The sequence below is a fragment of the Gouania willdenowi genome, chromosome 18 (genome assembly GCF_900634775.1).
Source record: "Gouania willdenowi chromosome 18, fGouWil2.1, whole genome shotgun sequence".
Classification (NCBI taxonomy): Eukaryota; Metazoa; Chordata; class Actinopteri; order Blenniiformes; family Gobiesocidae; genus Gouania; species Gouania willdenowi.
The window spans coordinates 23422540-23439595 of record NC_041061.1 but is presented as its reverse complement, the minus strand read 5'-3'; the positions used below and the strand labels follow the sequence as shown (position 1 = coordinate 23439595).

Below are 17056 nucleotides of genomic sequence, written 5' to 3'. Positions count from 1 at the left end.
GACCAATACTGCAGCCAGTCAGCAGGGGGAGCTCTAACAATAAAACCTTCACTCCACCCATCATGCAGTTCGGTCATATTTATAGCACGTACAACAATACAACAGTTAATAACAGTAATAAGTTTTAGGTTGGGGAAAATACAAACGCTGAAGAAAAAATCAGTCTCTCAGTCAGTTTTGTAACCAATGGATGGCGGTAATGCACCTACAACTGAGTGAACTTCAGTGATAAAACATTAAAATGCTTCTTTTATGCATTTATTCAACTCTCTTTGTAAAGCACATTGACAACAATAAACTATGGCAAGACCTTTAGGAAATTATATATATATATATATATATATATATATAGATTGATTCTGGGAATATATAGGAATGAAAGTTTTAATACATATAATAGAAGTTTGAATATTGATATATAATGAAAGTTTGAATATATTATAAAAGTCTGAATATATATAGTACACAGTGGAGTAGTGGTTAGCGCGTCCTCCTCACAGATAGGTCATGGGTTCAAGCCCTGGGGTGGACACTTGGGTCCGTTCTGTGAGGAATTTGCATGTTCCCCCCGTGCTGCGTTCTCCGGGTACTCTGGGCTCCTCCCACAATCCGAAAACATGACTGTTAGGTTAGTTGGAGACTCTAGATTACCTGTAGGAGTGACTGTGAGTGTGTGTGGTTGTCTGTGTGTGTTGCCCTGTGATGGACTGGCACCATGTCCAGGGTGTACCCCCACCTAGCGCCCAATGAGAGCTGGAGATAGACACTGGCAGACCACTCTGAAAACAGGAACAAGTGGGTCAGAAAATGAATGGATGGGATGAATATATATAATAAGTCTTAATATATGACAGTTTGATATATATGTAATGAAAGTTAGAAAATAAATAAAATGAGATAGTGAATACATTTAACATGTTGATGACATCAGCTTTCAGTCCATATATTCAGGGTGACATCACTCTGGCCTTGATGTTCTCTGTGGCTGGGTGGAGTTCTTCATTACTGCAGTTTTGCCAACCTGTTCAGTCACATGCTGCTGATGCTCTGTGAACTGTGCTTCAACTGATTATATCTGTTGCTCAAACATCATCTCTTTCTTCCTTGGTGGATTCTCAGCCTTCTAGGTGATGTTCTTTTATCCTGAAGTGAGTATCCTGCTCCTGTTGTGGTTTCGTTCTCGTGGTTGTTTCTGTTCCTGTGTCTGGAGCTGCGTCGTTAATCATTGAACCATCTCACGCCCCCCACTCTCTCAGGCTTTATAGGGCTATTTTACTCTGTTCTTTTTCCATAGCGTTTGATGAGTGTCTCCAACAACTGAGGTAAGGTCAGAGGCTGCCACCATGGGTAGCCAGCCCATTGTAGCTAGCCCTGGTTGGAGTCTATTGGTGGGGGGTCAATTTCCTCCAGTCAGCTGTGTCCACACTTGCCAACCTTGAGACCTCAAAATTAGGGAGATTTTCAAAAGAGTGGGGGGAGGGGGGAGTTTATGTATGAAAAACCCGGACGCCATCTTTGTAGTCATTTATATCGTTCCAGACAGAAGAGGTAAAGACAGGCAGACACTGCAATTTTTGAGCTCCAGCTCAAATTCATTCTCTCACACCTCTTCTGTCTCAAACAATTCAGAGTAAATGGGCGAAAGTTGTAGACAGAGGCTATCAGGGGACTTTCTAGTGATTGTGCTGAGATTGTGACTGACCATCGACTGTGAGGCTGGTGTGAGGAACAATAGATGTTTGAACTTCTACGATTTGACACTTTTGCAAAAACAATTACAGCTTTTTTAAGGGCAGTAAAATGTATATTTTGCACGTTATAAAATATTTTAAACGAAACGTCATCGACACACAAATTATGCCTCTGCTATCGGTGTGAGGTGGAAAACATGCAGCAGCAGAATAAAAGTCTGTCGGTCATTCTGTATGGTGTTTTTCACACACACACACATATATATATATATATATATTTAATTTCCTGAACTGCTTGCCATAATATATATATATATATATATTATATTATGTATATATATATACTGTATATATATGTCAATATAATTATCCACTAAAATACGTAGAAGCCTCATCACTATGGAGGACGAGGAGTGCCACAAACAAATAATTCAATACACTGTTACAATCATAAATTAAATGTAAACAAAGTATAGATATTTATTTATTTATTTCATGGTCTGGTGTTGCAGCACTTCATGAATTAATTTTTTCTTTTAAACTCGCTCGTCACAGTCTGTGGGGGGTGGTATCCTAACACTTGATTGGCTACTTGCACATCAAGTCAAGCTAAATCGATCCCTGACAATGGATTGAGGCAGAGCTAGTTAACGTTATTCTGATACACTGGGTGGTGGTATACAGTCTGTATGTTAGTTTTGTTCTATATTACTGCTTCTACATTCTCAGTGAGGTCTAAAATCTCTCACCAACTCCCTGGAAAGTTCATGCACATCCTCCATTGTCGTAGCCGCCATGATTGGAAAGAGTGAAGACCAAAGCAATGGATTTGGCTGGATTGATGTTAACAGAGTTATCGTCTGTTCACACAGACTGTGATGAGTGTGACTAATATCTAATGTGTGTGTGTGGAGAGCAGACTGTACAAGTGTCTGTAGAATGTATTCGCTGAATTCATTTTTTTCCTCATATATCGCTGTGACACAGAATGATTGGATCTTATAAAAAGTGCTGTTTTCCTTCAAATACAAAACATAAGCAGGTTATGTTATTAAAAATTTAAATTAAAAATTTAAATCATCAGTAAAATCATTTAAAATCAACAACAACATGACCAAAAATCTCCCTAACAATCAAACACAGTAGAGAAAAAAAGTGGCTTTAACTTTGATTTAAAAATGTTCTCATGTGATTCTGACTTCAGCTCTACTGCAGTTTGTTCCACTTCTTTGCAGCATAACAACTAAACACAGCTTCACCATGTTTACTGTGAGCTCTGGGCTCCACTATCTAACCTGTGTCCATAGATCTGAGAGACCTGCAGGGTTCATACCTGACTAACATCTCTAATGTATTCTGGACAAAACCCATTCACACATTTATACACCAGCAGCAGAACTTTAAAGTCTATTCTTACTTTAAAACTGGAGTAATGTGATCTGACCTCTTTGTTTTGGTTCAGACCCAAGCTGCAGCGTTCTGAACCAGCTGTAGATGTTTGATGAAGACCATTACAATAGTCCAGTCTGCTGGAGATAAAAGCATGGACCAGTTTCTCCTGATCTTTCTGAGACATTAAACCTTCCACTCTGGAGATGTTCTTTAGGTGGTAGAAGATGTTTTTGTGATAGATTTGATCTGACTGCTGAATGTAAGATCTGAGTCAGTCAGAACACCAAGGTTTTTAACTTGGTCTTAAACTTTTAAATATCCAGACTCAAGATAATTGCTGACAGCTGTCCTCTTTTCCTTGTTACCAAAGACAATCACCTCCATCTTGTCATGGTTTAGTTGAAGGAAGTTTTTACTCATCCAGCAGTTTACTTTTTCGAAGCAGTCACACAACACCTCTGGAGACCATAGACATCTGGGTTCAGTGATAGATATAGTTGTGTGTCATCTGCGTAGCTCTGATAATCAACCTTACAGGAGGTGTGAGACTTTATAAAACTTCTACTTCCTACTGTTGCCCTGGTAAGAGCAAATTGATTCCTAACATTTCCATTATAGCCTGATTCCCCCCCCCCCCACCATGAACATTAAATATGTTTCCTGCTGGGTGGGTGTGTGGGGGCGCGGCCTGTGGCTCTTGGCCTGGCTGATCCGTGTCAGGAGTGGTTGGTCTGTTGGCTGGGTGCGCAGGGCCCCGTGGACGCCGTGCAGGGGCAGGGATGTTCCGTGGGTGGGACTTTGGGTTGGGCTTCTCTGGACACGCTTTCCTGCTGTCTGCCCTTGGACTGGCCACGGTTCGGTATGGGGCAAGGCTGGTGGCCTGGGGCCCACTGTCCTCCGGGCTGTGCTGGTGTCGGGAGGGTGTTTCGTGTCGGAATTCTGCTGGCGGCATTGGTGTGGGGTGGCGGTGCCTTGCATGACTGTGAGTGCGGTGTGGGGTGGCCCCTGCTTGGGCGGTGCCCTGCGAGGTCTGCAGCTTTGCCGCCTCGGGGCTGTGCACCGCATGCCGGTATAGAGGTCTGGCCGAGCTCTGGGGAGCTGCTCGGTCATGGGGGGTGGCCTGGGGCTCTTTGGCTCCTGCTCTCTCTGCTGGCCTGGCTGCATCTTTGGGCCCGGGGCAGCTCTTGGGTTTGCAGTAGCGGTTCTTGCACATACAGTGGATATAGAAACTACACACCCCTATTCAAATGCCAGGTTTTTGTGATGTAAAAAAACGACACCACGATAAATATTTTCCCAACTTTTTCCACATTTAATGTGACCAATAGCCTGTACAATGCAATTGAAAAACAATCTGAACCCTTTCAGGGAGATGAAGTAAAATAAAAATAGTGCAAAAGTGTGCACACCCTCTTGTATCTGGGGTCGGGGCTGTGTTCGGATTTATCCAATCACATTCTAACTCATGTTAAATGGAGTCACACACCTGTCACCATTTAAAGTGCCTCTGATTTACCCCAAATAAAGTTCAGCTGTTCTAGTAGCTTTTCCTCACATTTTTGTAGCCACATCTTCCAGCACAAGCCATGGTCTACAGAGAGCTTCCAAAGCGTCAGATGGATCTCATTGTTCAAAGATAACAGTCAGATGAAGGCGACAAAACAATTTCCAAGAAAATAAATATAACATGAAACACAGTGAAGACCGTCATCATCAAGTGGAGAAAATATGGCACAACAGTGACTTTACCAAGAACAGGACGTCCGTCCAAAATTGATGACAAGACGAGAAGAAAAGTGGTCAGAGAGACTGCCAAGACGCTGATGGCAACATTGAAGGAGCTGCAGGAATTTCTGGCAAGTACTGGCTGTGTAGTACATGTGACAACAATGTCCCGTCTTCTTCATATGTCTGGGCTATGGGGTAGGGTGGCAAGACGGAAGGCTTATCTTACCAAGAAAAACATCCAAGCCCGGCTTCATTTTGCAAAAACACATTTTAAGTCTCCCAAACGCATGTGGAAAATGTGTTATGTCCGATGAAACCAAGGTTGAACTTTTTGGACATAATTCCAAAAGGTATATTTGGTGCAAAAACAACACTGCTCATCACCAAAAGAACACCATACCGACAGTGAAGCATGGTGGTGGCAGCATCATGCTTTGGGGCTGTTTTTCTTCAGCTGGAACTGGGGCCTTAGTCAAGGTGGAGTGAATTATGAACAGTTCCAAATACCAGGCAGTGTTGGCACAAAACCTTCAGGCTTCTGTTAGAAAGCTGAAGATGAAGAGGAACTTTATCTTTCAACACAACAATGACCCTAAGCACACAGTCATATCAACTAAAGAATGGCTTCACCACAATCAGATTGAGGTTTTGGAATGCCCCAGCCAGAGTCAGACCTGAATCCCATTGAACATCTGTGGGGTGATCTGAAGAGGGCTGTGCATAGGAGATGCCCTCACTATCTGTCACATTTGGAGCAGTTTAGTAAATAAGAGCTCATCAAGATGTGCTACACTGATAGACTCTGACCCAAAAACAGTGCTGTAATAAAAGCCAAAGGTGCTGCAACAAAGTATTAGTTTAAGCGTGTGCATGTTTATGCAACCAGGTTATCTTAAGTTTTTTTTTATTTTTTATTTTTCCCTTTTAAATGTTTCAGTTTGTTTTTCAATTGCATTGTACAGGTTATAGGTCACATTAAAGGTGGAAAAAGTTGTGAAATTACAGTGGGGCAAAAAAGTATTTCGTCAGCCACCAATTGTGCAAGTACTCCCACTTAAAAAAATGAGAGGCCTGTAATATCCATCATAGGTATCCTTCAACTATGAGAGACAAAATGAGAAGAATAAACTTCCAGAAAATCACGTTGTAGGATTTTTAATGAATGAATTGGTAAATCCCTCAGTAAAATAAGTATTTGGTCACCTACAAACGAGCAAGATCTCTGGCTCTCACAGACCTGTAACTTCTTTAAGAGGCTCCTCTGTTCTCCACTCGTTACTTGTATTAATGGCACCTGTTTGAACTTGTTATCAGTATAAAAGACACCTGTCCACAACCTCAAACAGTCACACTCCAACCTCCACTATGGCCATGACCAAAGAACTGTCAAAGGACACCAGAAACTAGATTGTAGACCTGCACCAGGCTGGGAAGACTGGATCTGAGAGACATACAAGACCACTGATAATCTCCCTCAATCTGGGGCCACCACCATTATACCTAAGCTTCACACTTGACACCAGACTGGCTTGATTACACAACACAATAAGCACAATATGTACAACGACAACTTCACATCTCACTCTCACTTTAAATTAATCAACTCCTCCCCACCCTTTCCATTTCCTACTCAAACTGAATCTTTTTAAGTTGTTGGTTTGTTGACAATGCTGAACTCAATCTCAGACCTTGATTCGACGACGGTCGATTTGTGCTACGATAATATCAGAACTAAGGGTTGTTTTCAACAATAATAATATGTATTAATGGTTCTTTAATGTTCCGCTGTTACGGTTATTTCACGTACTGCTTGGCTGCCAGAATGAATCCAGTTTGGTTTAAAGTGGTATTAATGTGTGTGTTTCAGAAATGGTGGAGGAACCAGTAGATCACAGAGACATTCTGAAAGGTATTGAGGCTTTATTAGGAAAGGATGGAGAGCTCCGCAGCCGGGAGGGCGTTCCCAAGTTTTTCAGGTAAGAAACCATGAGACAATGTCATGTTTATCCACCATCTTTACCCTGTATTCACTGTTCACTTTGCTTTTCTTTTTTAATACAGCATGATGAAAGCATCGACCAAGATGGTCAGTAAAAGCATGTTCTTGAATATCCTGCTCCAGACCAAGTCCCATGATGTTCTTAACAGGTAGCTTCTCAAAAGGATCTGTATATATATATATATATATATATATATATATATATATATATATTTATATTATATTTAGGTACCTAATTTTTACCCATCAGAAAAAAAACAGTTAGAATAAAACTAATGGCAAAAAAGCTTGAGTAACAAAAGAACCCTAAAGATTTCAGGTTTCTTGTTAATTGTGTCACATTTTTAAAACTTGTATCTCTTTTTATCAGATAAAGGGACAGTGTAGGCCTCATTGATCGCCACTGATATTGTTGGTAAAGTTTGGTGCATTGCATTGTGGAGTCCTGTAGACCAGTGGTTCTCAAACTTGGTGTCAGGACTCTATTTGGGGTCACAAGACAGTGGGAGGGGGTCGCCAGATGCCTTCAAGAAACTAAGAATATTTATTGAACAATTTGAGGCGATTTTTGCTTATTTTTTTTTACCTTTTTCTGCAACTACACCAAACTCACCATATTTTAACCTATTTCATTCACTTTTTATTGCAATATTTTTTCCTTCTATTGCAATTTTGCCACATTGCTCCCATTTCTGACACTTCTACATTACATTTTAATGTCTTTTATGCACATTTTTTCCACTTTCCAGACATGTTCAGCACTTGTAAACCATTTCCATCACTTTTCCACCTATTGTCACATATGTTGATCCATTATTGTCACTTTTAAACACTTCTCACCATATTTCATGATTATTTTTTGACAATTTAACTGCATCCACCATTTGTCATGCCCATTATTTGCCAGTTTAAACTAATTGTTTCAATATTGACACTTTAAACCCTGTTTACCAGTTTTTCTGTCTGTTTTTGTCCACTCTAATTTACAAGCTTTAACCAATTTCTATGGTTTTTAAAATCCCATTTCACCACCTTTTCCACCATTTGTGGTCACTTCGAACCCATTTTATTTGTGATTAAAACCAGAATTTCCATCTTTCAGATGACTATAATAATAGTAAACGTTTCTGGATAACAGTGGATATTATTCAGATAAATAAATAAATGTGGTTATCGCAGATTCATAGAACAATGGACCATCATTTTGCTGACTTTATGGATGGACCCCAAAAATCTCTGCCCTTTGTTCCCTCTTAGTAAAACTACTTTAATGCATTTGTCTACAGGACTCCACGACCCACAATGCAATGTGCCTAACTTTACCAACAATATCAATAGGAGTTTTTGCAGTAGAGAACAAACTTTCAATCTTTTACATCTTTTTTTCAATCAAATGATCTTTGATTTTTTTTATCTATGAGGCAACACTTTTGTCTTTATCTGATAACATTTGAATTCCAGCAAGTTCATTTTGTGTTCATTTCATATAATATGTTAAGGTTTCAGTGGTTGCCTGTCTGTCTGTTGCCCTGCGATGGACTGGTGCCCTGTCCAGGGTGTACCCCCACCCAGTGCCCAATGAGAGCTGGAGATTGGCACCGGCAGACCCCCGCGACCCTGTAAAACAGGAGCAAGTGGGTTTAAAAATGGATGGATGAATGAATGTTAAGGTTTCATTTATTCAGACAACAATTTTTCCAGGAAATGAACTTTGACCTCCTTTGGATTAAATGCTACTATAATATATGATAAATCTTTGGTTAAAAAGCATGTCTCTAGTTGTTTTTGCCTTGTTGGTAACTCATCTCTTCTTCCCTGTCCAGGTTTATAAGGGTTGGGGGCTACCGGCTGCTTAACTCGTGGCTCACCTACCCTGAGACCACCAACAACAGCCCTCTCCTTCAGCTCATTCTGCTCACTCTGCAGAAGCTGCCGCTCAAAGTGGACCACCTCAAACAGGTAGGAAACACACTCTGTCCCTGTTCACTGAATGGATTTTTACTGGTTTGCCTCTTTGTTTTTCAGAACAACACAGCCAGACTGGTGAAACAGCTCAGCAAAACCGCAGAGACTGAAGGTCAGTTTTTTCCCCTAAGAATAAAACAATAGTCAGTGTATAATGTGATCCATTAGTAACTGTTTTATCTGTTGTGTTTAGACATGAGGAAACTGGCAGCTCAGCTGGTCGATGGATGGATGGCCACCATTTACTCACGAAGCGTCGCTTGCAGTGGAAACGCTCCAGCTGGTAAATATTAAACTGTGTTTTCCTCAAATGTTCAACCAACAGGGTTGGGCTCCATTACATTTTTCAATTACAATTACATCTTCCATTATCCATGTTCAATTACAGTCAATTATTTACATTTACAATTAAAATTATTTTCCCCTGAAAGTCAATTAAATTCTCAATTACTAAAGTTCAATTACAAATAATCACAGTTACTGAGCCTTTAATGAATAAGCCCTATTAAACGTAACCTTCATCTTGTGTTAGCTTTCTGTTAGCATCTGTAATGCTAACGGGTCAGTTTGAGCCATGTCTTAAATCATCTGTAAAATACACTAATAAATATTATCAATCATCTAATTAGTTTCTCATCTATTGATTACATTGTTAGGTTTCCTAATCAATGACTATACTGATATTAATATTTATGGTGTGGGCGTCTGAGCCTTTTTTCTGCCACTATACCCATAGTTTTATATATTTTTAAAGGTAAAATGATCCTGTAGAGAAGTGACAGGTAGTGGGAAAGGTTGATTTGAGACATATCTAATAATTATTAACTACGTATGTGTCAGACATAGAACTGTAACATGGTTCACCAGGTTGACGTTTAATCAAATTGTAATTGAGGTTTTTTAAAAAAATATAATTTCCATGACGATTACAATTACAAAGTGAATTATCTGAACTCAATTATGATTACAACAGCAATATATTTATACAATTCTGTGAATAAATAACGATCAATTACAATGATAATCATAATTGAGCCCAACCCTGTCTTTGTTTGTCATCTAGAAAAGAGAAAAAAGAAAGAAGAGACCAAGGTTCTCGTGTGGGATGTGAAGGAAAAGAATGGCAAGGATGAGAAGAAAAAGGAGAAGCCCAAAGAGCACACCCCCATCAAGCCTCCAGTGCTCAAGAGACCATGGTAGGGCATCTGACACAATCTTAAAAACAAACACAAGATGAGGGAGAAACAAATACATGATCATTAAATATAGCTGAAATAAACCAGGGAGGATTCTGGATTAATGATTGGATCAAATCTTGAAAATGGGTTTTTCAAAAGAAGAAATGGAACGGATTAGATGACGTAATCCACTTTTGGTTCTGATCGAGATCACACCTTTAGTTTGGGTTTTTCACAACTTTTTAGTTGGAATGGGATCAGTTTGATTTAAACAATCTGGATTAAAGTCATCTGTCAAAAGGGTGGATTTTAGGCCCAAAATGTAATGAAACCTTAAACGTGTATTAAATAATCCTATATTTGGATCATACAGTGTAACAGTCTAGACCTACAGCAAAGTAGAAAAGGTTTGGACTCATAAAATAATCCCCCAAACAGCTCAATATTGACCACACATAATATATTTAATTATTTCACTAATTTATGTTTATTCATCACAATTAAAAATATAGTTTTGTTTTTCGGTTATTTTTTGGTGATGCATACAATGATAAAACACTATAACTTGATCTCTTTCACATCCTGAGCAGTGTTACCAGATCAAACACTTTGACTACAATGTAAAGAGATCAGCTAGAATCAAGAAACGCATAAACTGGTTCCTTAAAGGTGGAAACACTTCCATCAAGCATTTTTTTAAGTGATCAATCACAACTGTAAAATATTTAGTCCTTTCTTTAAACTTCTTGTTTGGGTGTTTATATATATATATATATATATATTTTTTTTTTTTTTTTTTGCGTTTGGAAGCTGAGCTTTGATTGATCACTACAGTTCACCAGTGTAAAAAAATACAGATAAATCTAATTTTACTTCTTTCTTTTTTTGGAATAGGGTGTTAAACATTTGACTTATGTTCAATTGTTTAATAAAAGTAACTGCTATTACTTAATTGTTGCACTAGGGGGCGCACCAGTACATTACTGATCACATGATCAATCAAAAATGAGGCTTTTTTAATTAAACATTAAGCAACATTTCTCATTGAATTAATCTGAATGTATTAATTAAAACATAATAGTGTGATGAAATACCGACTTGTGTGTGTGTGTGTGTGTGTGTGTGTGTGTGTGTGTGTGTGTGTGTGTGTGTGTAACCTGTGCCCCTCCGTCACTGATGATTGAAATTCCTGTATTTTCCTCCAATCACAGCTTGGATCCATTAGATGCTCCACCTCTGGAGAAAAAGCACAAACCTCTGAATACGCCCACTAATTCTGCCAAAGAAATTAAAGGTCAAATCATTCCCGCACAGCGTAAGTCCCAAACATTTCTTTGAAGTTTTTAAAATGTGCTGCAGCCTTGAGGGGCGGTCTCTGACGTTTGATTGGTTCCCTGCAGCGATGGAGTGCACAGGCTTCCTGGACTCCCTTAACTCTGCCCCCGTGTCTGGAATCAAGATCAAGAAGAAGAAGACAGTCCACTGGGCAGAAGAACAACAACTCAATATCTATTTCTACTTTGACCTGGATGAGACAGAGAAAGGTAAACACTACATGTTCACCAGAAAGATCAGGGGTGTCAAATTCAAGGTCTGCGGGCCAGATGCGGCCCAGCGGAGCATCCACAGCAGGGCGTAACTCACCATGAAATTCATCATATCATTTTCTATTGGAGTGAAACATTTAGCCTGCTTTTTATATCATTTAACATCTTTTTACATAATTTAACATCTTTTTACATAATTTAGTAACTTTTTAGATCATTTAGTAACTTTTTCAGTCACAGTGACAACATGTGATGCTTTCGGTTTCTCTAAAAAACCAGGAAAACCCTGAGGATAAAAGTCCTTTTGGGTGTGAGTGATTTACTCTCTACCTTTAGCCACCAGTAAAGGTCCCTTAGGAAAGCTTTTCTTCTCTGCTTCATTGTCTACTACGACGTCACTCCAATAGAAAACAATGGGATGTTTACAGGCATTGGGGCCGAGTGACATCATCAATCACGTGATTTCAAGATGTAGGAACACAGGCTCTAAAACTGTAAAGTAGTCCCATTTTTAAAAGTTAATAAAACAGATATGGTGCATAATAATGTGTTTTGTTAGACATGGATCTACTAATAAGAACATTTAGAAGGTTTTGTGGAGGATCCTTTAAGTACATTGTTTATATCTGGCATAGTAATGAGGAAGTTGTTTTTTTCCTTCAGAAATACTTTAACTGGATTTGTCGGGTCCCGCCCACTCAAACTGGGTCGTGAATGGGCCGCAAACCACAGTGAGTTTGACACCCCTGGTTTAGGAAGTTAGTTTAGTGTTTGTAAAATGTTTGGTACAAACTTGACCAATGGTTGCTTTTCATTCCCAGTGAATGTAAATAAGATCAAGGACTTTGGTAAGGCCGCAAAGCGAGAGCTGATGATGGACACACAGACGTTTAAGATGGCTCATCATCATTCCCACTACACCATGGAGGAGCACATCCCTTGGGTGCCCCCGAGACCCCTGACCCTGGCTGAATGTCTGGTGACCCCCGGGATCAACAGCACAGAGAAGCTCACACAGAGGAACCAGGAGATGGGCATCCTGCAGGAGATCTTCCTCAGCAAAGAAAGGTTTGTTCCTGGGCAGCTTTCATCACAGGGGGTGGGGCCACAAACATGTGACTGTATCTGATCTGAAGGTCACATGATCAACATTAATGTCAGCAATAGACCAATCAGAGGGTTAACACAAGCAACTACAAAGAGTCATGTTATACATTTTTTCTGTATTTTTGTTGAAGTTTTGCATAACTTTCCTCTCATTTTATATGATTTTTCAGTCAATTTGTGATTATTTTTGGAGTTAGGAGTGATTTCTTTCCGTTTTGTTTTTGTTTTGTGTGTTTTTTGTACTTTTGTTGTGTAATCAGACATTTTTGTGTATTTTGTATGTTTTTTTTCTGCAGTTTTGCACGTTTTTTTGTAGTTATTTTGCATATTGTAGTTGTTACTTTGTGTTTTTTGCTATATTTGTTGTTGCAATATTTTTTTTTCTTGCAATGTAGTATGTTTTTTGTGTATTTTTGTGTAATTTGAATCTGTGTGAGTTTAACATGGATTCTTCTTCCTCTAGTGTTCCTGATAGTCCACATGAACCAGATCCAGAACCCTACGAGCCCATGCCCCCCCGCCTCATTCCTCTGGATGAGGTATGGACACACGCACGCACGCACGCACAGACGCACACACACACTCACACACACACGCACACACACACGCACACACACACACAAACACACACACTAACTGTGACCCCCCCCTTCCACCCACCAGGACTTGTCCATGCCTGATGAAGGCTACGTGGAGCCCATGGGACCCTCCTCCCTCCCAGGTGAGGCCCTGCTTCATGCCGGGGGCTCCAAGCTGCCCCCCGTCCTAGCCAACCTGATGGAGAACCTGAACAACAAATGCAGCAGCCCCCAGGACGCTAGCTCCGCCCCCAACTCTGCAGTTCCTGCTGTGAATGCACAGGAGCTGCTCTCATCACTCATGGAACATGTTGAAAGTACCGATTTATCTACTCAAGTACAAGTACTTGATCAAAACTGTACTCAAGTACAAGTAAGTCACACAAAAATACATTACGTTTAATCTGATTGGTCGGCTATGATGTGATACATTATGTTTAATCTGATTGGTCAACTGTGATGTGACACATTACGTTTAATCTGATTGGTCGGCTATGATGTGACGCATTTGATTGTTGTCTGGTAATTTAATTTTTTGTAGTTTCACAAAGTCTGTTGAACATTTTAAAACAAAAAATAATAATTTACTCAGTAACGTTGGATGTAAAAATGAAACGAGTTTACTTCAGTACAAGTAAAAGCTACGTAGTTACAGCAACTTGAGTACTTGTAATCCATTAGTTTTACCTCTAACACACTTCTTGTTTGTTGTTAAAAGGTGTCAATATGTCTTAATAATGTGTTAATGTTGAAATGTTTTAATATTTTGACGTTGTAATATGTTAATGTTGAAATGTTTAAATGCTGTAATGTTTTAATATTTTGATGTTAAAATTTTGTAATGTTTTAATGTTATGTGTTAATGTTGTAATGTGCTTGTCGACCACCAGGGGGCGTCTGGTGACCAATCTACTGAGGACCTGATAAAGCAGCCAGATTTCTCAGACAAGATCAAACAGTTGTTGGGTTCTCTGCAGCAGAATCAGAACCAGAACCCTGGTGGACCTCCTCTAGGTAAACATATGTCATGTTTATGTCCAGGAATGAACCCCATCAACAACATGCACATGGAGATGCCCATGAACGGGGGCTACCCACCCAACAACACAGCACCCGGCTGCCCCCGCTTCAACCATCTGCCCCCGCCCTACTGGTTTCCTTTCCCTGCCGGTGGAGGCCCTTGCATAATGGGACCCCCCCAAGGACAGGTATGGAAGGACAACAGCAACGGCCAATACTTGGGAGATGATTTAATGAGAAGAAGAGGAGGGCCTCACAGGGTGGGGCACTTCCACAGGGGGGGCCAAGGGCGGCGGGGAATAGCGCTGGGCTTCAGGGGCCATGGGCAGGTAGGACACCGAAGAGGACACAACAACATGAACGGTACGTGAAACTGAACTCAGCTAACAGCTAGCCTCAGAGGTAACAGCTAGCCTCAGAGTTAACAACTAACCTCAGTGCTAACAGCTAGCATCATAGCTAACAGCTAGCATCAGTGTTAACAGAAAACCTTATTGCTAACAGCTAGCATCATAGCTAACAGCTAATATCAGTGCTAACAGCTCGCATCAGTATTAACAGTTAACCTCAGAGCTAACTGCTAGTGACAGTGCTTACAGCTAGCATCAGTATTAACAGCTAACCTCAGAGTTAACAGCTTGCATCAGTGTTAACAGCTAATATCAGAGCTAACGGCTGGCCTCAGAGCTAATAGCTAGCGTTAGAGCTATCAACTAGCATTAGAGCTAACAGCTAGCATCAGTATTACCAGCTAACCTCAGAGCTAACAGCTAGCATCAGAGCAAGCAGCTAGTATCAGTGTTAATAGCTAGCATCAGTATTACCAGCTAACCTCAGCGCTAACAGCTAGCATCAGAGCTAACAGCTAGTGTCAGTGCTTACAGCAAGCATCAGTATTAACAGCTAACCTCAGAATTAACAGCTAGCATCAGTGTTAACAATTAAGCTCAGAGCTAAAGGCTAGCCTTAGAGTTACCAGTTAGCATCAGTATTACCAGCTAACCTCAGAGTTAACAGCTAGCATCAGACTAACAGATAGCATCAGTATTAACAGCTAGTATAAGTGCTAACCGCTAGCATCAGAGCTAACAGCTAGCATCAGAGCTAACAACGAGCCTCAGAGCTACGAGATAGCGTAAGAACGAACAGCTTGCGTCAGAGCTAACAGCTAGCATCACAGCTAGCCTCAGAACTAACAGCTGGCCTCAGACCGAACAGCGAGTGTCACAGCTACCAGCTAACTTCAGAGCTAACTGCTAGAGTCAGACCTTACAGCTAGAGTCAGAGTTAACAGCTAGTGTCGGAGCTTACAGCTTGCGTCGGAGCTAACAGCTAGCATCGAAGCTAACAGCTAGCATCAGAGCTAACAGTGAGCCTCAGAGCTAACAGCTAGCGTAGGAACTAACGGCTAGTGTCAGAGCTAACAGCTAGCCTCAGAGATAACCGCTAGCGTCAAAGCTATAAGCTAGTGTCGAAGCTTACAGCTAGAGTCAGAGCAGGCACTAACAGCAACACATATATTTATAAATATTGTATATAAATATAACATGTAGAAAATGAAACTTTTCCGACACTGGATGTTAGACGTGCGTCTCTGCAATTCTTCTCATCCTCTCTTTCTTTCTCTCTCCTCAGACAAGTCCAACAGACCCATGTGTCATCATTTCATGGTGAAAGGAAACTGTAGATATGAGAGTAAGTGTGCATTCTACCACCCTGGGGTCAACGGACCCCCCCTGCACCCCAACTTCATCTTCAACAACCAGCACGGACACTAGAAGATCCACTCTGGTATCAACAATCCATGTGTGTCTCCTGTGGGACAAAGATTGTAATGTTTGTTCTTTGGTTCACTTTAAGCACTGGTCCTTTTATAAACATGTTCAGTTCCTTCTTTCAAATAAAATGTTTAACCATAATATTCACACGTTTTTCAATGAATTATTCTGTTTATGTACTGAATAAATGTCTAAATTCACACGCTGGACACATTTTTCACCTCAATGTAAAAGAAAAAAACTGATGAGATGTTTAATATCGGTTGTTTTGATCTCCACTGTAAACACTGTCAGAAAAGATTGGTGCATTGTGGGATGTGGAGTCCTGTAGAGCAGGGGTTCTCAACCTGGTATGGATGCCTTCAAGAAATTAAGAACATTTTTTTTTATTTATTTATTTATTTTTTTAATTTAACCTTTATTTAACCAGGAAAAAAAAAAATCCCGTTGAGATTAAAAACCTCTTTTTCAAGGGAGTCCTGGCCAATTTAAACAATTTCAACCCATTTTTGCTTATTTTAACCCTTTTTCTGCAACTCCATCCTGAGCATGAATTTAATTAGATCCAAGATGGCTGCCTGTGTAATGAGCCAGGTCGACCTGCTCTGTCTATCTATTGAATATCTCTGAGAAAAACTGCCATCCAAACTTTAAAGTTTTTCATAGTGGTTGGAGAAATACTTCCTTAATGACGAGGACATTTTTGCACATCAGTGCCCGTATGCACAAAGCATCCAAAGGCTAAAAGTAGCTCTTAGTGATGAAACATCTTAGAATTCCTCAAATTTAAAGAGGAGGTGTCATTGTATTCTAGACTGTTCTGAAATCTTTATAGAACCAACAAAGGATCTGGAAACCAGGGCTGAAACCTTGTCTGACTACAAGCAACAGAACACCATGAAGTACCTGGTTGGCATCACACCAGCAGGAACTGTCTTTTGTGTCTGGTGGGCGTGGTGGGGGCGTGTCCGACAGGGTCATGACCTTAGATTCTGTTTTTTTGTCTAAACTGGAGCCTGGGGATGAGGTCCTGGCTGACAGACGGTTCCTGGTTCAGGAGGAACTGGAAAGTG

The 17056-nt window shown here is 40.3% G+C and overlaps 1 protein-coding gene across 1 annotated transcript; it reads left to right on the top strand.

Moving 5' to 3' along the window:
* The first annotated feature begins 1014 nt into the window (after positions 1-1014).
* On the top strand, positions 1015-15983 carry LOC114480184 (serine/threonine-protein phosphatase 1 regulatory subunit 10-like). Its single transcript, XM_028474080.1, has 14 exons — positions 1015-1148; positions 6679-6787; positions 6873-6959; positions 8634-8769; positions 8836-8887; positions 8969-9058; positions 9839-9971; positions 11165-11268; positions 11354-11497; positions 12322-12568; positions 13071-13146; positions 13271-13558; positions 14076-14568; positions 15841-15983. The coding sequence occupies exons 2-14, from the start codon at positions 6681-6683 to the stop codon at positions 15981-15983; spliced, it is 2100 nt and encodes a 699-aa protein (XP_028329881.1). The 5' UTR covers positions 1015-1148; positions 6679-6680.
* The last annotated feature ends 1073 nt before the right edge of the window (positions 15984-17056 follow it).